Source organism: Oryctolagus cuniculus, chromosome 5 (genome assembly GCF_964237555.1).
Source record: "Oryctolagus cuniculus chromosome 5, mOryCun1.1, whole genome shotgun sequence".
Lineage (NCBI taxonomy): Eukaryota > Metazoa > Chordata > Mammalia > Lagomorpha > Leporidae > Oryctolagus > Oryctolagus cuniculus.
The window spans coordinates 60,517,459-60,535,100 of record NC_091436.1 but is presented as its reverse complement, the minus strand read 5'-3'; the positions used below and the strand labels follow the sequence as shown (position 1 = coordinate 60,535,100).

At 47.2% G+C, this 17,642-nt stretch overlaps 1 protein-coding gene across 2 annotated transcripts in view; it reads left to right on the top strand.

The window, feature by feature from the left end:
* Nucleotides 1-781: 781 nt before the first annotated feature.
* Nucleotides 782-17,642, top strand: part of SLC16A10 (solute carrier family 16 member 10) — a 133,838-nt gene continuing 116,977 nt past the window's right edge. Inside the window, exon 1 of one of the 2 annotated variants that reach the window (XM_002714902.5) lies at nt 782-1,338. In XM_002714902.5, coding sequence (XP_002714948.1) covers nt 1,002-1,338 — 337 coding nt within the window. In that variant the 5' untranslated portion in view covers nt 782-1,001. The remainder of the gene's footprint in view (nt 1,339-17,642) is intronic. The other variant, XR_007923205.2, reaches the window with a different exon arrangement.

Sequence of the window (17,642 nt, the reverse complement as noted above, 5' to 3'; positions counted from 1 at the left end):
GGTCTGAGCCTTGTATCCTACCCCAGGACTGCTTCCCCTCCCACATCTGTGTGCTGCCTCAAAGTGCGCCACAGCAAGTCACTAACTCGAAGAAGGTGAAGAATCCTAACAACCGGACAAAGTAAGCACCGTCCTCAATATGGCACGGCCACCCTTGCCCCCGTCTTTCATATACATTGGTCCACCACGCTTCAGGCAGAGGACCTGAACACAGGTTTTTCGCTTTCAAGTCAAACAGGGGCGTGCTTGTGGTTGAAAAGTAATGTTTTCTGCCCGCCTGTCAAAATGTGTGTGGGCCGAAGGCCGTGGAAACTGCAGCGAGTCTTCCAAAATGAACATCGCCCACGTTCCAAGTATTCAGAGGTAACTGTAGACGCAGGCAGGAGAACGGAACTAAAGTCATTAAATCGGGCCTCTGAGCCTTCCGAGTTCCTTGTTAAGCAGCCAGGTGGCACAATGTATGTTACATATTTTAATTAGTACCAAGACGCGGGTGCCAAACACCAAAACCGAGGCACTGCTGGGGGGGGGGGGCGCTTGCGGCGGGCGGCCCACCCAGGGCGCCCACGGCACTCAGAGCCGGCGGGGAGGGCGGCCCGCCACCGCCACCGCCACCACGCGCGCAGACACCGCCACCACCGGCTCCTGGGGCCGCGCGCCACGGGGCGCCCCGCCCCGCCCTCCGAGGCCCAATCACCTGGAGATTCCGGGGGCACGTCCCGCCGCAAGGCCACGCCCCCAGCCGGCGCGGTGGGCGCCTTTAAGAGCCGGCCGAGCGCCGCGGGCTCCGTCGGGCCGTGGGGCCGTGGACTGCCGGGTCTGAGGCGCGAGCCCTGAGGCACCGCGCGCCGCCTCTGTCAGCGCGGCCCGCTCCGCGCCGTGCGCCGCTCAGCCGCGGGAGGGGGCTCCACCGCCCTCGCCTCGGCCGCCCGCCCGCCCGCGCGCCCGCCGGCAGCTCGCACCTCTCGCGCTTCCCCGCGCCCGAGGGGCCGCCGCGGGCCATGCTGCCCTCCCGGGAGGAGCCCGCCGCCGCGCGGGGCTCGAGCGAGGAGGCGCAGTCGCCCGGCTCCGCGCCCCTGGGCGACGCTCTGCTGGCCGGCCCGGGACCCTCGGACGGCCTGGAGGCGTGCGCCGAGAAGGTGGAGGTGGGGCTGGCGGGGCCGGCGGACGCGGAGCCGCCGGAGCCCCCAGAAGGAGGCTGGGGCTGGCTGGTGATGCTGGCGGCCATGTGGTGCAACGGGTCGGTGTTCGGTATCCAGAACTCGTGCGGGTTGCTCTTCGTGTCCATGCTGGAGACCTTCGGGTCCAAGGACCACGGCAAGATGAGCTTCAAAACAGGTGAGGCGGGGCGGCAGGGCCCCAGCGCACCTGAGGGGCTGCGCGGGCTCGGGCTTGGGTCCCGGGACCGCGTCGCGTCACGTCGCGGCTCTGAGATGCCCCGCGGGGCGCGGAACAGACGCTCTCCTGTCGGTGTCGGAAAACAGCGCCCCCCCCCCCCGCACCGACCCGGCCTCCTGTCACTTTTGCTGTCCCTTATGGGGAGCGTGGCTGCCCGTCCGCCTGCCGGACTGCAGAGGGTGTGTGTGTGTGTGTGTGTGTGTGGGGCCAGAGCTTGTTCCCAAGGTCGTGGGGGGCCCCGTGGGGAGAGCCCTGCCACCGCCGCGGCTCGGTGCCCGCTCCCGCTCTGTGCTAAATATAGAAAGCATGGGACGCGGCCGGGGTGCGGACTGCGAGGAGGAGAGTGGGGGCTCGCCCCTTGCCGTTGTGGTCTTTCACGTTTATTTGGTTTATTTTTACCATATTGTAAACCAGATGCCAAAGGTGCAGGCCGGGGGATGTGGCCCCTTAGAGCGTTGAGCCCTGCAGGAAGCAAACGTGAGACTTTGTGCACAGCACTTTTCCCTCAGTTGTTTCACATCATCCGGCAACCCCATTTAGATGAGAACGCGGAACTCGCTGAAGGCAGTTGTGTCGGTGAGGAGCACAGTGGAGTGCTTGCCATTTCTAAATCAGGCTCCTTCCCAGCCAATTGGGGAGCGTTATATGGTTAATAGCCTTTGAAAATTTTTTCTGTGATTTTTAGAGTGAATATGTTTTTAGGACTTTAGTGTGGCTATGAAGAATAAGCAGGAATGTAATAAATTCTAAGACAAAGATAGTAATGGGGAATGTTGAGGGTTTTGAAAGCTTGTATTCTATTTGTGTCATTCCTAACTTGCTTTTTTTTTTTTTGTTGTTCTGCCAGAAGTTGGACACTTACTCACCTAATCCCTCCGTTTGGTCTGGTAGCTCAAATTCCATTTCAACATGGTTTTCCATTGTATGCATATATTATGCTTTATTAATGCAGTCTTCCTTTAATAGACATTTAGATTGCTTCCAGGCTTATAAACAATGCTGCAGTGAATATTCTTGTACTCTGTCTCTTTGTGAATGTGAATAAGGACCATATTTAACCTGGAATTTCTGTTCCTTAAATAGCTATTGAAGCTACTGTGTCGTGCAGGTATAGAACTAGGTACAGAAGTATTAAAGATGTAATAACATGTTCTTACGGTTTAAAGAAAGCAGCCACTGAGTAGGTTAGCAGGAGAGAGACGCATTTGCAACACTAAACACAAATAATTTTGTATTTTTATATGAGTACTAGGTTTCTGAGAGGGAAGGTGGTGAAATTGACAGTTAACATTTTAAGACTATTTTCCTGCAATATTCAGCATACTCTTGCCTGGGATTACGGATTTTTCATACAGTCAAAACAACCTCAGTCTCTTATTTACTGTTGTTTTTGCAAACTCAGTTAAGTAGATCCCATTGGTGTCTGTGGGTTCCTCCCTTCCTGAGAGGGGCGGGAGAGGGAAGAGAGTGCAGAGAGAGAGACCATGGGGTTTGCCAGGGACCAGAATTACTTTGCAGTGTTGAAGTGTCTAGCTACTATCGGTCCCCAAAGTTCCAGTTGGCTACGGTATCCCAGTACTGGATAGGTGAAGCCAAAGAGGCAAAGGAAAGGAACCCGTTTCTCTCTTGAACTTTTTGAAACTCTGTATTTTCAGTTTTGATGACTATCTTTCTCCGTTTACTCATTCAGTCCTTGACAGCTCTTTCAGTCATTTATGTACGTGTGGGTGGTGTGTATCATATAAACAAGGTACAGGTGTTCCACTTAAATGTATGAAGATCTTTGTGTATATCTGCCTGACTGTCATGTATGATTGTGCCCTTGCACAAGAATGCCAACTCGGGCAAGTGGGGACTGAAAACCAGCCTGTGCTCTGGGCGTCCTTTGTCTAATTCCTACAAAGGGACCCTATGCATTTGAAGTGGCCTTGTGTAATAACACAGCCGCCAGATTGAACAATGGCCATTACTCAGGCACCAGATAATACGGGCATAACTGATACATTTTAAGGGCTGAGGGGAAAAAATAATTTAACTTCAGCTAAGAAAAAAATAGTTACATGATAAACTTTAAGTTAGTTGCTGTTGATCTCTCTGTTCCCCTTCTCTTTAAACACACACACACACACACACACACAGGTATTTCATTAAGTCCATCATCTACAACAAGCACTAAATACTAGAGTACTTGCTTTGAAGTTTGTTCAAGCTTTTTCATTTGATGTTCTAATGCTGAGTCATCTGTGATAAGACATGCAAGCTTTAAGTCCAGTGAGAAAAATACCTAGAATTTATTTATGGCTTTTGTTTTTCAGAATTTCAGTCTACTTTTTGTTATCTTATCCATGATTGATTGCTAGTTGTGATTCTTTGTTTTCATTAGTTTCTTTTTTTTTGTTTAAAGATTTATTTATTTGAAAGGCAGAGTTACAAAGGCAGAGGCAGGGCAAGAGAGAGAGAGAGAGGGAAAAGAGAGGGGGGAAGAGAGAGGACTACATCCACTGGTTCATTCCCCAGAAGGCTGCAATGGGCAGAGTTGTGCCCATCCGAAGCCAGGAGCTTCTTCTGGGTCTCCTATGTGGGTGCAGGGGCCCAAGGACTTGGGCCATCTTCCATTGCTTTCCCAGACTATAGCAGAGAGCTGGATGGGAAGTGGAGCAGCTGGGACTCAAACCGGTGCCCATATGGGATGCTGGCACTACAGGTGGCCGCTTTACTGCGATGCCACAGCGCTGGGCCCTTCATTAACTTCTTTATAATAAGTGATTAGTTCAGGATCCACAAGGAGCTGGTGGTGGGTGGGAATTTAGGTCTCCAAATTATAGTGTACATTTCTTAAATATTTCCCATGGCTGAGCTCTTTTTTTTTTTTTTTTTTAAACTTGTACTAATTCTTGCCATTTCATTCTAGCCTGTAGGGGTTCTGATGAGACATCAGCTGTGAGTAATTGGAGATCTTCTGAAAGTAATCTAGAATTTTCTCATGCACCTTTCTCATGTACACATGTAGTGTGACTACAATGTATTGTAGTGAACTTCTTTTTTCTTTTTTTTTTTTTCCACAGGCAGAGTGGACAGTGAGAGAGAGAGAGACAGAGAGAAAGGTCTTCCTTTTGCCAGTGGCTCACCCTCCAATGGCCGCTGCGGCCGGTGCGCTGTGCTGATCCAAAGCCAGGAGCCAGGTGCTTCTGGTCTCCCATGCAGGTGCAGGGCCCAAGAACTTGGGCCATCCTCCTCTGCACTCCCGGGCCACAGCAGAGAGCTGGCCTGGAAGAGGGGTAACCGGGACAGAATCTGGCGCCTCAACCGGGACTAGAACCTGGTGTGCTGGCGCCGCAGGCGGAGGATTAGCCTAGTGAGCCGCGGCGCCGGCCATCGTGGCTGAGCTCGTTACATGCATGCCTATATAAGCCCTGCTGCAACCCTATGAGAAATGGCTTTATTAATTTCTTTTCGGAAATAGAACTCAGGTTTTACAGAGTTTAAACAAGCAGTGGAGCCAGAATTTCACATCAGGTTTTACTCTAGGAGCTGGTACTTTGTTTTGTTTTGTTTTTGAAATTTTATTTGTATATTTCAGAGGTAAGGAGAGGGGGAGGTGGGGTGGCCACAGCAGAAAGTTTTCATCTGCTGGTTGATTTCCCAAACACCTGCAGCAGCCAGGGCTGTGCCCAGGCCAAACCTGGGAGCTTGAAAGAAATCCAGGTCTGTTATATGAGTGGCAGGAATCAATTATGGGAATCATCACCCCTGCCTCGCAGGGTGTGTGTTAACAGGGAGTTGAAGTCAGGAGCCAGAACTGGTAGTCCAACCCAGGCATTCCAGTGAGGGATGCAAGTTTCTTTACTAGGCTAAACATCAAAAGCTGGGTTTTTACCATGAATCACATTATATTGGCTAGATAAGATTCTTTTATTTATTTATTTACCTTTCATTTGAAAGAAGAAGCAAGCTCTCCTGTCCCCTGGTTCACTGTCCAAATGCAACAGCTGGGGCTGGGCCAGGCTGATGCCAGGACCTGTAAATTCAGTCCGGGTCTCTTATGTGGACCCCAGGAAAGATGAGTCATCTTCTGCTGCCTCTCATCCCTGGAATCCGGAGAGCAGCTGGGAATCTACCCCAGGTACCCTGATAAGGGATGTGGGTGTCCCATGCAGTGTCTTACCCGCTGTGTGTCTTACGCGCCGTGTCGGATGCCTGGTCTGGATCCCTGCTCCTTGATCTTTGTGGGGAGTAAACAGCTGCCAATTCTTGATGTTTTGTTCAAGTAGAATTTTGAAGTGCAGAGGAGCGTCTGAGGGAGAACAGGGTGCTTTGGGTGGCATTCAGGCAGAAGTCTGGGCCGGCCTTTGAAGCACCGGGCTCCCTTGGACTGATTCGTAGAGGGGCAGCACTGCCAGGCTGACTGAAGAGGGGCTTGTCTTAGGACTCTTACCTCTTCTCACATCTGGGTGACCCACCCACATTTCTCAGAAAAGGGCCTGGACAAATTCATGCTCACTGTGGTGTAGATGCGTTTATCTCACTGTTACCGTCATTTGTTCTACACTTGTTTGCCAAGTAAACAACGCCCTCTGTTTTCGGCTCTGTGCTGGGCACAGGAGATAGCGGCTGAGAGAGACATTATCAGCTCTACCCAAGGAGCTTAGGATCTGTTGCGGAGAAACAGATGAGTAACAGACCTCCCTGGGGCATTTGCAATATAACCGGATTCAACCTTTTTCATCTTAAAAGGCTGAGATTCCAAAGAAATTGCAATTGAGGGGGTGAAGGGAACAGGGCAAGTCATCTGATGGCTTCTTTATGGGTTTAAATCTCACTTAAGACTTTGGAAAAGAGAAACAAACTGAATTCTAGGTTGGGCAGTGGGACCAATGAGAAATACTGATGGCCTCACAGCCTGATGGCGGGATGCAGCTCTGATGACACAGTACTCAGAGATGTGTCTCACATACTCTACTGTGGCAGGAAGATTGATGTGGGTCAGGGAGCAAAGTTTTTACCTGTTCATAGGTGGAGGGGCATCAGACACCTTTGGGAAAACCAAAGCACAAAGGACAATCAACGGCAGGTTGCAACTTTGTGTTTAACGCCTCTGGCTGTTGGAAAACCCATGGAACTAGGGAAGTGCAGGACTTTTTGCTCTGACTCATTCCAGGGCGTGCACACAACCTGGCTGAGATCTTTCCCTGGTTCCAGTCTCCTTTACTTATCTCCTCCTTTCTTCCTGGAGAAATAAAACTAATTAAATGGTACATTGACTTAAAAAAAAATCTATTTAAAATGATATGTTTTCAGAGTCATTATTTTTTGATAGTTAATGATAACCTTTGAAAAATTTACTCTCTTTGTGTTTTATAGGCTTGATTAAGAAGACCTTTACTTTCTGTAATTCCCAAACCATATTATTTAATATTCTTTTAAAAAATTGTTTAAAAACCCTAGTGCCACAGGGTCCTTTGGGTTTTTTCCTCTCTTGGAAGTCCCTCTTCATGTCACTCTGGCTGGAGTTCTTTTACTCTAATAAATCTTTTTAAATCTCAAAAAATTATTTTTGAGGCAGAAATAGAGAAAGTGAGCTCCCATCCACTGGTTCACTCCCTAAGTGCTAGTAATAGCCAGGACTGTGTCAGATAAAACTGGGAGCCGGAAATTTATTCCAGGTCTCCTCAATCACTTGAGCCATCACTGCTGCTTCTCAGGATCCTATTAGCATGAAGCTGGAATTTGGAGCAGGGCCTGGGACCAGGTATGGAACACAGGCGCTCCGATAGGCACGGGAACATCTAACTTGTGGCTTAACTGCAGCACCTGCACCAGGTGCCTTTAGGTTAAAGATCCAAAGACTCAGGGCCGGCGCCGCGGCTCACTAGGCTAATCCTCCGCCTAGCGGCGCCGGCACACCGGGTTCTAGTCCCGGTCGGGGCGCCGGATTCTGTCCCGGTTGCCCCTCTTCCAGGCCAGCCCTCTGCTGTGGCCAGGGAGTGCAGTGGAGGATGGCCCAGGTGCTTGGGCCCTGCACCCCATGGGAGGCCAGGAAAAGCACCTGGCTCCTGGCTCCTGCCATCGGATCGGCGCGGTGCGCCGGCCGCAGCGCGCCGACCGCGGCGGCCATTGGAGGGTGAACCAACGGCAAAGGAAGACCTTTCTCTCTGTCTCTCTCTCTCACTGTCCACTCTGCCTGTCAAAAAAAAAAAAAAAAAAAAAAAAAAAAGATCCAAAGACTCAGGACTGACTAACTGCTTTTATGTGTAGGTCTGATGAGGCACGGACATATGACTGGACAAAAAGGTTATAATCTAATAGTAGTAGGACCAAGGGAAATCCAGGGAGGCCGGCCTGAGGATTTTTTTTTTTTTTAAGATTTATTTTATTTATTTGAAAGGCAGAGTTATAGAGAGAAGAAAGAGAGAGAGATCCTCCATTTGCTGGTTCACTGCCCAGATGGCCCCAATGGCCAGGGCTTGGCCAGGCCAAAGCTAGGAGCCAGAAGCTTCTTCCCAGTCTCCCACGTGGGTGCAAAGGCCCAACCAGTTGGGCCATCTGTTGCTGCTTTCCCAGGCACATTAGCATGGAGCTGTTTGAGAAGTGAAACAGGAACTCAAACCAGAATCTACATGGGATGCCAGCACTACAGGCAACAGCTTTACCTGCTATACCACACCAGCCCCATTTTTTTTTAAAGGATTTATTTATTTATTTGAAAGGCAGAGTTATAGAGAGAGAGGAAGAGACACATAAGAGATCTTCCATTGGTTCTTTCATTCCTCAAATAACCACAATGGCCAGCACTGGACCAGGCTGAAATCAGGAAGCTGGAACTCCATCTGCGTCTCCAGTGTGAGTGGCAGGGGAGCAAGTACTTGGGCCACTATCTGCTGCGTCCCAGGGATATTAACAGGGAGGGATTGGAAGTGGAGTAACCCAGACTCCAACTGGTGTTCATATGAGATGCCAGTGGCTGTGTCGCAGGCAGTGGCTTAAGTTGCTGTGCTACAACCCTGGCCCCCTGTTAATATTCTTCTTGGCTGCAGTTGGCATTGGTAGTAGTGAATTAAGCTGCTGTCTGCAACACCAGCATCCTATATGGGCGCCAGTTCAAATCTGGATACTCCACTTCCAACTGGGGAAGATGGCCTGAGTACTTGGGCCCTTGTACCCATGTGGGAGACCTGGAAGAAGCTCCTGGCTCTGGCTTTGGCCTGGCCCAGCTCTGACCATTGCAGCCATCTGGGGAATGAACCAGCAGATGGAAGATCTCGGTCTCTTCCCCTCTCTCTGTAACTCTGATTTTTAACTAACTAACTAACTAAATCTTTAAAAGAATAAAGGATTCTTCTTGGCTCCGCAGTGTCCCTCCCAGGCACTGGGTGGGACTGTTTCAGAAATGGGAGTCAGAGTTTCTCAGATCAGAGGATTTCTATGCTCAGCTCTTAAAACAGAAAGTGTATGTAGGGGAGGTTGTAGTAATACTGGGAACTTTGGTTCATGGCTGGCTCTGGGGGAACGGGATTCTGATTTCTGTAACAGGCCATGGGGAAGAGGAATTCTAGTAGCTGTGGCTTGCCTGGGGAGAGGATGGGGAGTGAGACAGCGGGGGAGGAGATCAGAGAAACTGCTTCTGAGGGCTTCTCTTTGGGCTGTCACTTTGTGGGCCCCAGTACCACAGAATGTGTAATTGTGTATTACACCTAAATTAGAAGGGATTTTGACTACAGTCAGAAGTTAGGCTTTTTGCTTTTGTTTAGTGGCGAAAGCTGCCAGTATAACTAACCATTTCTGTGTCTGAGTGAAGTCTCTAGTGGTAGTGTTTTGTTGAACTGGTTACAGTGAATGAATAATGTGGTTCACCAGCCTCTGTCACATTCATTCTAAGAAAAAGACCTGATTGTTCTCTGCACAGGAAGAGAGGTAGAAAAGGTAAGAGAACACATTTATGGCAATAAACTTGTGTAAACTATGGGCTAAAATAAGTCAGTAGGGGGCCGGCATTGTGGGTAAAGCCGTTGCCTGTGGCACTGGCAATCCCACATGGGAGTCTTGGCTGCTCCTCTTATGCTAGTGGCCTGGGAGAAGCAGCAGAGGTTGGCCCAAGGGCTTGGGCCCTGTGCTCATGTCGGAGATCTGGATGAAGCTCCAGGATCCTTTGGCCTGGCCTATCCCAGCCTATTCCTGGGTGTTGCAGCCATTTGAGAGAGCGGACTAGCAGCTAGAAGACCAACCTCTCTGTCTCTCTGTAGCTCTGCCTTTCAAGTAAATAAATAATCTTAAAAAAAAAAGTGATTTTGGAATAATAAAGAAGTGAGGATAGGGTGAGTGTTTCGTTTCATTTCCAGAATGTTTCTGGATTCATAGTCAGACTGAATAGTGAATAGTGTAGATGATGTACAGTGAATTCTAGATGAGTACAAATGTACAGATTCTTGTGCCAAAAGAACCAAGTCAGCTCAAACTTAGCATATCACAGGGGCCGGCGGTGCAGTAGGTTAATCCTCCGCCTGCAGTGCCAGCACCCCATATGGGCGCTGGTTCTAGTCTCGGCTGCTGCTCTCCCAATCCAGCTCTCTGCTATGGCCTGAGAAAGCAGTAGAAGACGGCCCAAGTCCTTGGGCCCCTGCACCTGCATGGGAGACCAGGAAGAAACACCTGGCTCCTGGCTTCGGATTGGCAAAGCTCTGGCCATTGTGGCCATTTGGTGAGTGAACCAACGAAAGGAAGACCTTTCTGTCTCTTCCTCTCACTGTCTGTAACTCCACCTCTCAGATAAATAAATAAAATCTTAAAGCATAGCACAGAGTCATTTCAGGAGCAGTTCTGATGTGTCAGAGTGAACTGTGTTCCAGGAATCCTTATGGCTCAGTCCCTGACCATGTGGTCGCTTCCCCTTCCCTGCCTTCTTTGGGTGTCTCTCATGCCCTATGGCCCCAGCCACTGTCTTGGGACTGTTATTTCCAAGTCTCTCTTTGTTCAAGACCTGCATTTCCTATTTCTGGACAGTCCCCTCTGGGTGCACAGTATGTATCATACTGAAGTGTACTCATTTTGTAGCGACCCCATACAACCTCCCTCCCTCCCTCACCAAAAGCGAAAGCTCCCCTGTAGGCAGACATCTCCTCCTTCTGAATTCTCTCAGTGCTTGCTCAAGTCAGAATCCTGGAATTCATCTTAATTCTTTACTTTGTCAAAGTCCTTTTGTGTTTATTTCCTTAATGCCTGTAAAGCAATCCTCCTTTCTCTTCCCTGCAGTGTCTCACCTGGTGCCTTCATTACTTTTGCCCTTGATTGTTGTCATAACCCCTTACCTGGTCTTCTTTTCGCAGTTATACATACACTTGAGTGGTTTTTCTAAAATCTTGGGCCAAATCATTTTTCTGTTTAGATGCTATCAGCGATACCCATTACTTCTAGGAGAAGGTGAAACTGCCTACCTGAGATGTGTGGGCTCTGGGCCTTGCTGATCTGCTAACCCTGCCTCTCCCCATCTCCTTCTTGTGCTCTAGCCAAGCTGAAGTGCTTTCACTGGGCCAGGATTGTCTCACTGCCTTTGTCTCTGTGTGTTGTGTATACCAGTCCTCTGTTTCGTGTGGTTACTGCTCCTTGATGAATTCCAAGATGTGGTTGGCCACTTTGTTATTTTTTTTAAAAGATTTATTTATTTTGAAAGAATTACAGAGATAGAGGGAGAGATAGAGAGCAAGAGATCTTCCATTTGCTGATTCACTACCCAAATGGCCACAACAGGCAGGGCTGAGCCAGGCCAAAGCCAGGAGCCAGAAGCCTCATCTGAGTCTCCTACATGGGTAGCAGGGGCCCAAGCAGTTGGGCCATCTGCTGCTGCTTTTCCCAGGCCATTAGTAGGGAGCTGAAATGGAAGAGGAGCAGCCGGGAGTCGAACTGGCGCCAATATGGGATGCTGGTGTTGCAGGTGGCAGCTTTACTGCTATGCCCCAACAGCAGCCTCGCCCTCTCTGTTCTTTGAGTCACAACCCTGGGATGTATCAGTGATTTTATGCAGCCATTGTGGTTTTTTTTTTTTTAACTTTTATTTAATGAATATAAATTTCCAAAGTACGACTTATGGATTACAATGGCCCCCCCCCATACCGTCCCTCCCACCCACAACCCTCCCCTTTCCCACTCCCTCTCCCCTTCCATTCACATCAAGATTCATTTCTTGAGTCTGGTGCCTTAGACCACTCGGCCATCCTGACACCCCTCAGCCATTGTGTTTTTGATGCACTTGGAATGTTACCTGTAGCTTACATTTTGGAGTTTTCTTTCAGAATGAATTCGAGTTACTAATTAAGCTTAAAGTGGAAGGCAGAGAGCCTAATTGCAACCTATTCTGATGTAACATTCTGTTTAAATTATCATTTATACGGTTCTTTATCATAAAGAAAGGGCTTCCATATAAATTATTTTTTTAGGGTAGCCTCGTAGTGTGTAACTTGTAGATAAGGAAACTGCCAACTTGCACAGTTTAGAATTTAAGAGCATCTTTTTAGTTGGGAAAATTTGTACTTATAGTTGTGAAAGTAGAATCCTACCTTTTTTTTTTTAATATTTACTTATTTAGTTGAAAGGCAGAGTTACAGAAAGGTAGACAGAGTTATCTTCAATCTGCTGTTTCACTCCCCAAATGGCCACAGTGGCTGGAGCTGTGCTGATAAGGAGCCAGGAGCTTCTTCCAGGTCTCCCACATGATTGCAGGGGTCTAAGGACTTAAGCCATCTTGTACTGCTTTTCCAGGCCATAGCAGAGAGCTGAATTGGAAGAGGAGCAGCACAGACTAGAACTGGCACCCATATGGGATGCCAACACCTCAGGCGGCAGCCTTACCCATGGCACCACAGTGCTGGCCCTGAATCCTACCTTTTAAAAAAAATTCCTTGACTCTTTCTTGAGTATTACTTGTGTGTTCCCTAGTGTTTCTTATGCAAGTAATCGTAAACCTTTTCAAGTCATTTTCAGAGAAGAACCATCTAAAGTTATCACAGCTTAACCAGAAATATGACCTCATATTCCAATTAAACAAACCCTAACAAAAACAAGCTAAACCCCAGACGTAGCTTGAGCAGTCAGCTCTGCACAGTTCTGAGCACCTGCCTAGCCTGGTGCCACCCACAGAGGAACTGTGGGTGTTTTTACTGGCAGAGGTTCAGAACAGGCAGCTCTAGTGCGCCTGGAAACTCTGCATACCCACCGCGCCAAGACAGCCCTGCTGTGTCCCAAGTGACAAGGACAGCAGTGCTTGCAGATGGATGCGGGCCTCGTGTGCATGGCCGTGCTTTCTTTGCCGCTGTCTCCTCAACAGCTACTGGAATTGCTCAGCTTGCATATGGGGGCTGGAAGTAAGGAGCTGAGGAAATGACTTGCTTAGCCTCAAGTCAGAAGTCTTTTTCGGATTCTACTAATTTTTATTTATGGGAATACATTTTAATTATGAGAATATATTTTAAATAATGTATATGGACCAAAGCAGTTTTTCAAACTCTCTTCATTCCCTCTTTATAAAAATCTCATGGTTGTTGAAGATTTTGATGTACACCTCCAAGGGTAGTTTACCTGTGAGCATCCCTTGGATTCAGAAGATAAAGCCATGCTACTGTATTGACAGAAAAGTCAAGCTTTGCTTTTAGTTGTGCTATGTTTTTAAAAATTCATTTTCATTTCATTTGAAAGATAGGGAAGGAGGGAGGGAGGGATGAAGTAAGGGGGAAGGTAGGAAGAGAGACATTCTCCACTTGTAGGTTCACTCCCCAAATGCCATGCAGGTGGCAGGGACCCAGATACCTGAGCCACTGTCTGCTGCTTCTAGGGTGCACTTTAGTAGGGAGCTGGAATGGGAAGCAGTGCCAGGACTTCCCTGGGTGCTCCCCATACTGCTGTCAAATGCTTGCCCCTTTCTGTTTTGTTTTTTTAAATATGAAATTATAATACTGAATGTGCCTTTTACTAAGGTTACTAAGTGTGCGTCTCTGAAACTTCCCATGTGTTGCTTGTAGTAAAGGGAATTGTGCTGTCTTCCTTCTCCAGCACCATCTCCCCCCACCCTCCGACACCCCACTTGAGCATCACTCACTAAAGAGTAAAATTTAGTTCAGCTCATGCTTTAGGTAATTAAATCTAAATGAAAGACCGGTGTTAAGTTAATGGATGGAAGTCAGAAAAAGGTGTGTTGATCCACAGTTTAATAACTTTTCTTTTGTTGATGTTAAATTGTATCCACAGTGTTGTGCATGAGTTCCAAAAGCCAAAATTTATTTACTTAGAAATATTTTTACTTAGATTGGATCCGAAGATCAATTTTGAGGTACATTTTATAAAAATAGAAAATCACAACTCATTAAATGGGGATATTTATTGACTTTTCTTGGCAGATAAATATTCATCCCAAGTCTAGTGTGCTACTCTAGTGACTGTTTTTAACAGTAAAAACCATTTCATCTTGCTTAATTATCCTTTTTATGAGTTTTGACTTTATGTTGAAATTTTTAATGGCAGCATCTCAAAGGATTCACATTTGTCAATGGTTGGTTAAACAATGGTATTTCATGATGTTAACTCTTGTAGGGTAAATGGGCAGGAGGTTGCCATTGTTGTGGGCTACTAATGTAATGCTCTACCTTGATAATATTATATTAATGACTGTGGTAGACTTTTCTGCAGAAGCAGCTGCTTTGTATGAATAAGTACATAAATAATAAGTGTGCAGAGTTGTAGTTGTAGGTGTTATGTTTTATCTCCCCTTTCTACTCAGAAATGTTCATTTTGTGGCATAGGCTGGAACTGATGAAGGGATTTTATTTTAAATAAAATCAGATTATTTGGCCACATTTTGATTTTGAATCAAAACAGATATTTAATATTAGATCTACAACTGTTAAGAGCCAGATCATGGGGTGCTAACATCTGAGTCCCAGCCAGACACTACACATGAAATTCCTGTTAATTTTTTTCTCTTTTTGGTGGTGATGGGAGGTATTGAGATGTAAGGGGCAGGAAAAGGTAAGATAGAGATAATAGACTCCTATTTATGCTTTTATTCTAATTATATAGGAAATATTAAATGAAGACTTGATAAATAATTTCTATCTAGAATCTTATTTTGATTTTTTTTGATTTATTTACTTGAGAAGCAGAGTTACAGATGGAGGGAGAGGCAGACAGAGAGGTCTTCCATCCTCTAGTTCATTCCCCAAATGGCAGCAATGGCTGGAGCTGGGCTGATCCAAAACCAGGAGCATCTTCCGGGTCTCCCACATGGGTACAGGGGCCCAAGCACTGCACTTTGACCAGCCTCTGCTGCTCTCCCAGGTGCATTAGCAGGGAGCCGGATCGGAAGTGAAGCAGCTGGGACTTGACCCAGTGCCCATATGGGATGCTGGTGCTGCAGGTGGAGGCTTAGCCTACTACACTGCAGCACAGCCCCTTGGTGGTTCTTAAGTGTTTCAGGTATCCAGGCTACTTGTAAGAGGGGCAAGAATATATATATATATATGTATGTATATGTATATGTGTATATATGTATATATACACATATATGTTATGTATATGTGTATATATGTATATATACACATATATGTTATGTATATGTGTATATATGTATATACACACACATATATGTGTATATATATGTGTACATATATATATATGTATACACACACACACACACACACACACTAGTTTTTGCACATTTTCTTTTTTTTTCCTTAAGTGATTTTTTTATTTGAAAGGCAGAGTTGCAGAAAGAGAGGGAGAATCAGAGAGGGAGGTTTTCCATCTGCTGGTTCACTCCCCAAGTGGCTGCAACTTTGCATTTTCTTACTGGTCACCAGGAAAAAAAAATCTCCAAGGGTCTTGCCTGGATAAAACATGGTTTTGTTTAAATGTCTCTTTAAATGGAAAAACTTAAAGTAATGCCTTTAAATGATTTAAATTTTCGATCAGTCTATTTAAGGGCCACCTTGAAAAGTTTTTATAAAACATAGTGTATCAGCTGGCGCCGCTGCTTAATAGGCTAATCCTCCGCCTGCGGCACCGGCACACTGGGTTCTAGTCCAGGTCGGGGCGCCGGATTCTGTCCCGGTGGCCTCTCTTCCAGTCCAGCTCTCTGTTGTGGCCTGGGAGTGCAGTGGAGGATGGTCCAAGTCCTTGGGCCCTGCACCCGCATGGGACACCAGGAGAGGCGCCTGGCTCCTGGCTTCGGATCAGCGCTCTGCGCTGGCCGCAGTGGCCATTGGGGGGTGAACCAATGGAAAAGGAAGACCTTTCTCTCTGTCTGTCTCTCTCGCTGTCCACTCTGCCTGTCCAAAAATAATAATAATAAAAAAAAACCCAAAAACTTAGTGTATCATTTCTTTCTGTAACCTTGTTTGTACATGATGCTCAATAGGTGTGAAGACTGAGCCCTTACTAGAAGTATTGTGAAGTCTACAGAAATCTACCTGAATCTAAATAATAAGAAACTACAATACAGTTTTATTGCTTTGGAATCTGTAATTATTTAGAGAGATTTGGTTTATCTATAGTTGTTTTGTCTTTTTCACTTAACCTTACCCCTTGCAGATGTAGCATTGTAAGGTTAACATTCCTTAAAGCAACTTTTTCTTTCTTCTTTTTTTTTTTTTTAAAGGTTTATTTATTTAAAGTCAGAGTTGCACACAGAGAGAAAGAGACGCAGAAAGAGATGTCTTCCATCCACTGGTTCACTCCCCAGTTGGCTGCCATGGCCAGAGCTGTGCCAATCCAGTTCCAGGAGCTTCCTCTGAGTTTTCCCCGAGTGCAGGGGTCCAAGGACTTGGGTCATCCTCTACTGCTTCTCCAGGCCCTAGCTGAGAGCTGGACTGGAAGTGGAATAGCTGGACTTGAACCTACGACCATATGGAATGCTGGCACTGCAGGTGGTGGCTTTACCTGCTACGCCACAGCACCGGCCTCTTCTAGCAACTTTTTCTGCAAAGCCAAAGGACTCTAAACTTTAATTATTTTACTTGAAATTTACATACATATGAGTGTGTGTGTGTGTTAACATATTCTGGAGTTCATATTTTTTGGATTTTAATTTTGTAATTTTATAAAGGTTTATTTATTTAAAATTTTTTTGAAAGAATTACAGAGAGAGAGGGAGAGACAGAGATCTTCCATCTGTTGGCTCACTCCCCAAATGGTCACAATGGCTGGAGCTGGGCCAATCTAAAGCCAGGAGCCAGGAGTTTCTTCCAGGTCTCCCATGTGGGTATAGGTCGTCTCCCATTTGGGCCATCTTCTTTTTTTTTTTTTTTTTTTGACAGGCAGAGTGGACAGTGAGAGAGAGAGACAGAGAGAAAGGTCTTCCTTTGCCGTTGGTTCACCCTCCAATGCTCCATTGGCCGCCATGGCCGGCACGCTGCAGCCAGCTCACCGCGCTGATCCGATGGCAGGAGCCAGGTACTTATCCTGGTCTCCAATGGGGTGCAGGGCCCTAGGACTTGGGCCATCCTCCACTGCACTCCCTGGCCACAGCAGAGAGCTGGCCTGGAAGAGGAGCAACCGGGATGGGCCATCTTCTACTGCTTTCCTAGGCACATTAGCAAGGAGCTGGATTGAAAGTGGAGCAGTCAGGACTCAAACTGGTGCCTGTATGGGATGCTGGTGCTGCAGGCTGCTATACTACAGCGCTGGCCCCAAGATTTATTTATTTTAAAAAATTTATTTGAGGGGACGGCACTGTAGTGCAGTGGGTTAAAGCCCTGACCTAAAGCACCAGCCGGCGTCCTATTTGGGCACTGGTTCTAGTCCTAGCTGCTCCTCTTCCAATCCAGCTCTCTGTTATAGCCTGGGAAAGCAGAAGGTGGTCCAAGTCCTTGGGCCCCTGCACCCGTGTGGGAGACCTGCAAAGAGGCTCCTGGCTTCGGGTCGGCACAGCTCTGGCCATTGCGGCCATCTGGGAGGTGAACCAGTGGATGGAACACCTCTCTCTCTGTCTCTGTCTCTTTCTGTAACTCTGACTTTCAAATAAATAGAATATTTAAAAATTATTTGAAAGGTGGAGTTACAAAGAGAGAGGGAGAGATAGAGAGATCTTCCATCTGCTGATTCACTCCCAAATGGCTGCAGTAGCCAGGGCTAAGCCAGGCTGAAGCCAGGAGCTAGGAGCTGCATCCATGTCTCCCATGTGGGTGGCAGGGGCCTAAGCACTTGGGCTGTCTTCTGCTGCATTCACAGGCACATTAGCAGGGACCTGGATGGTTGTGGAGCAGCTG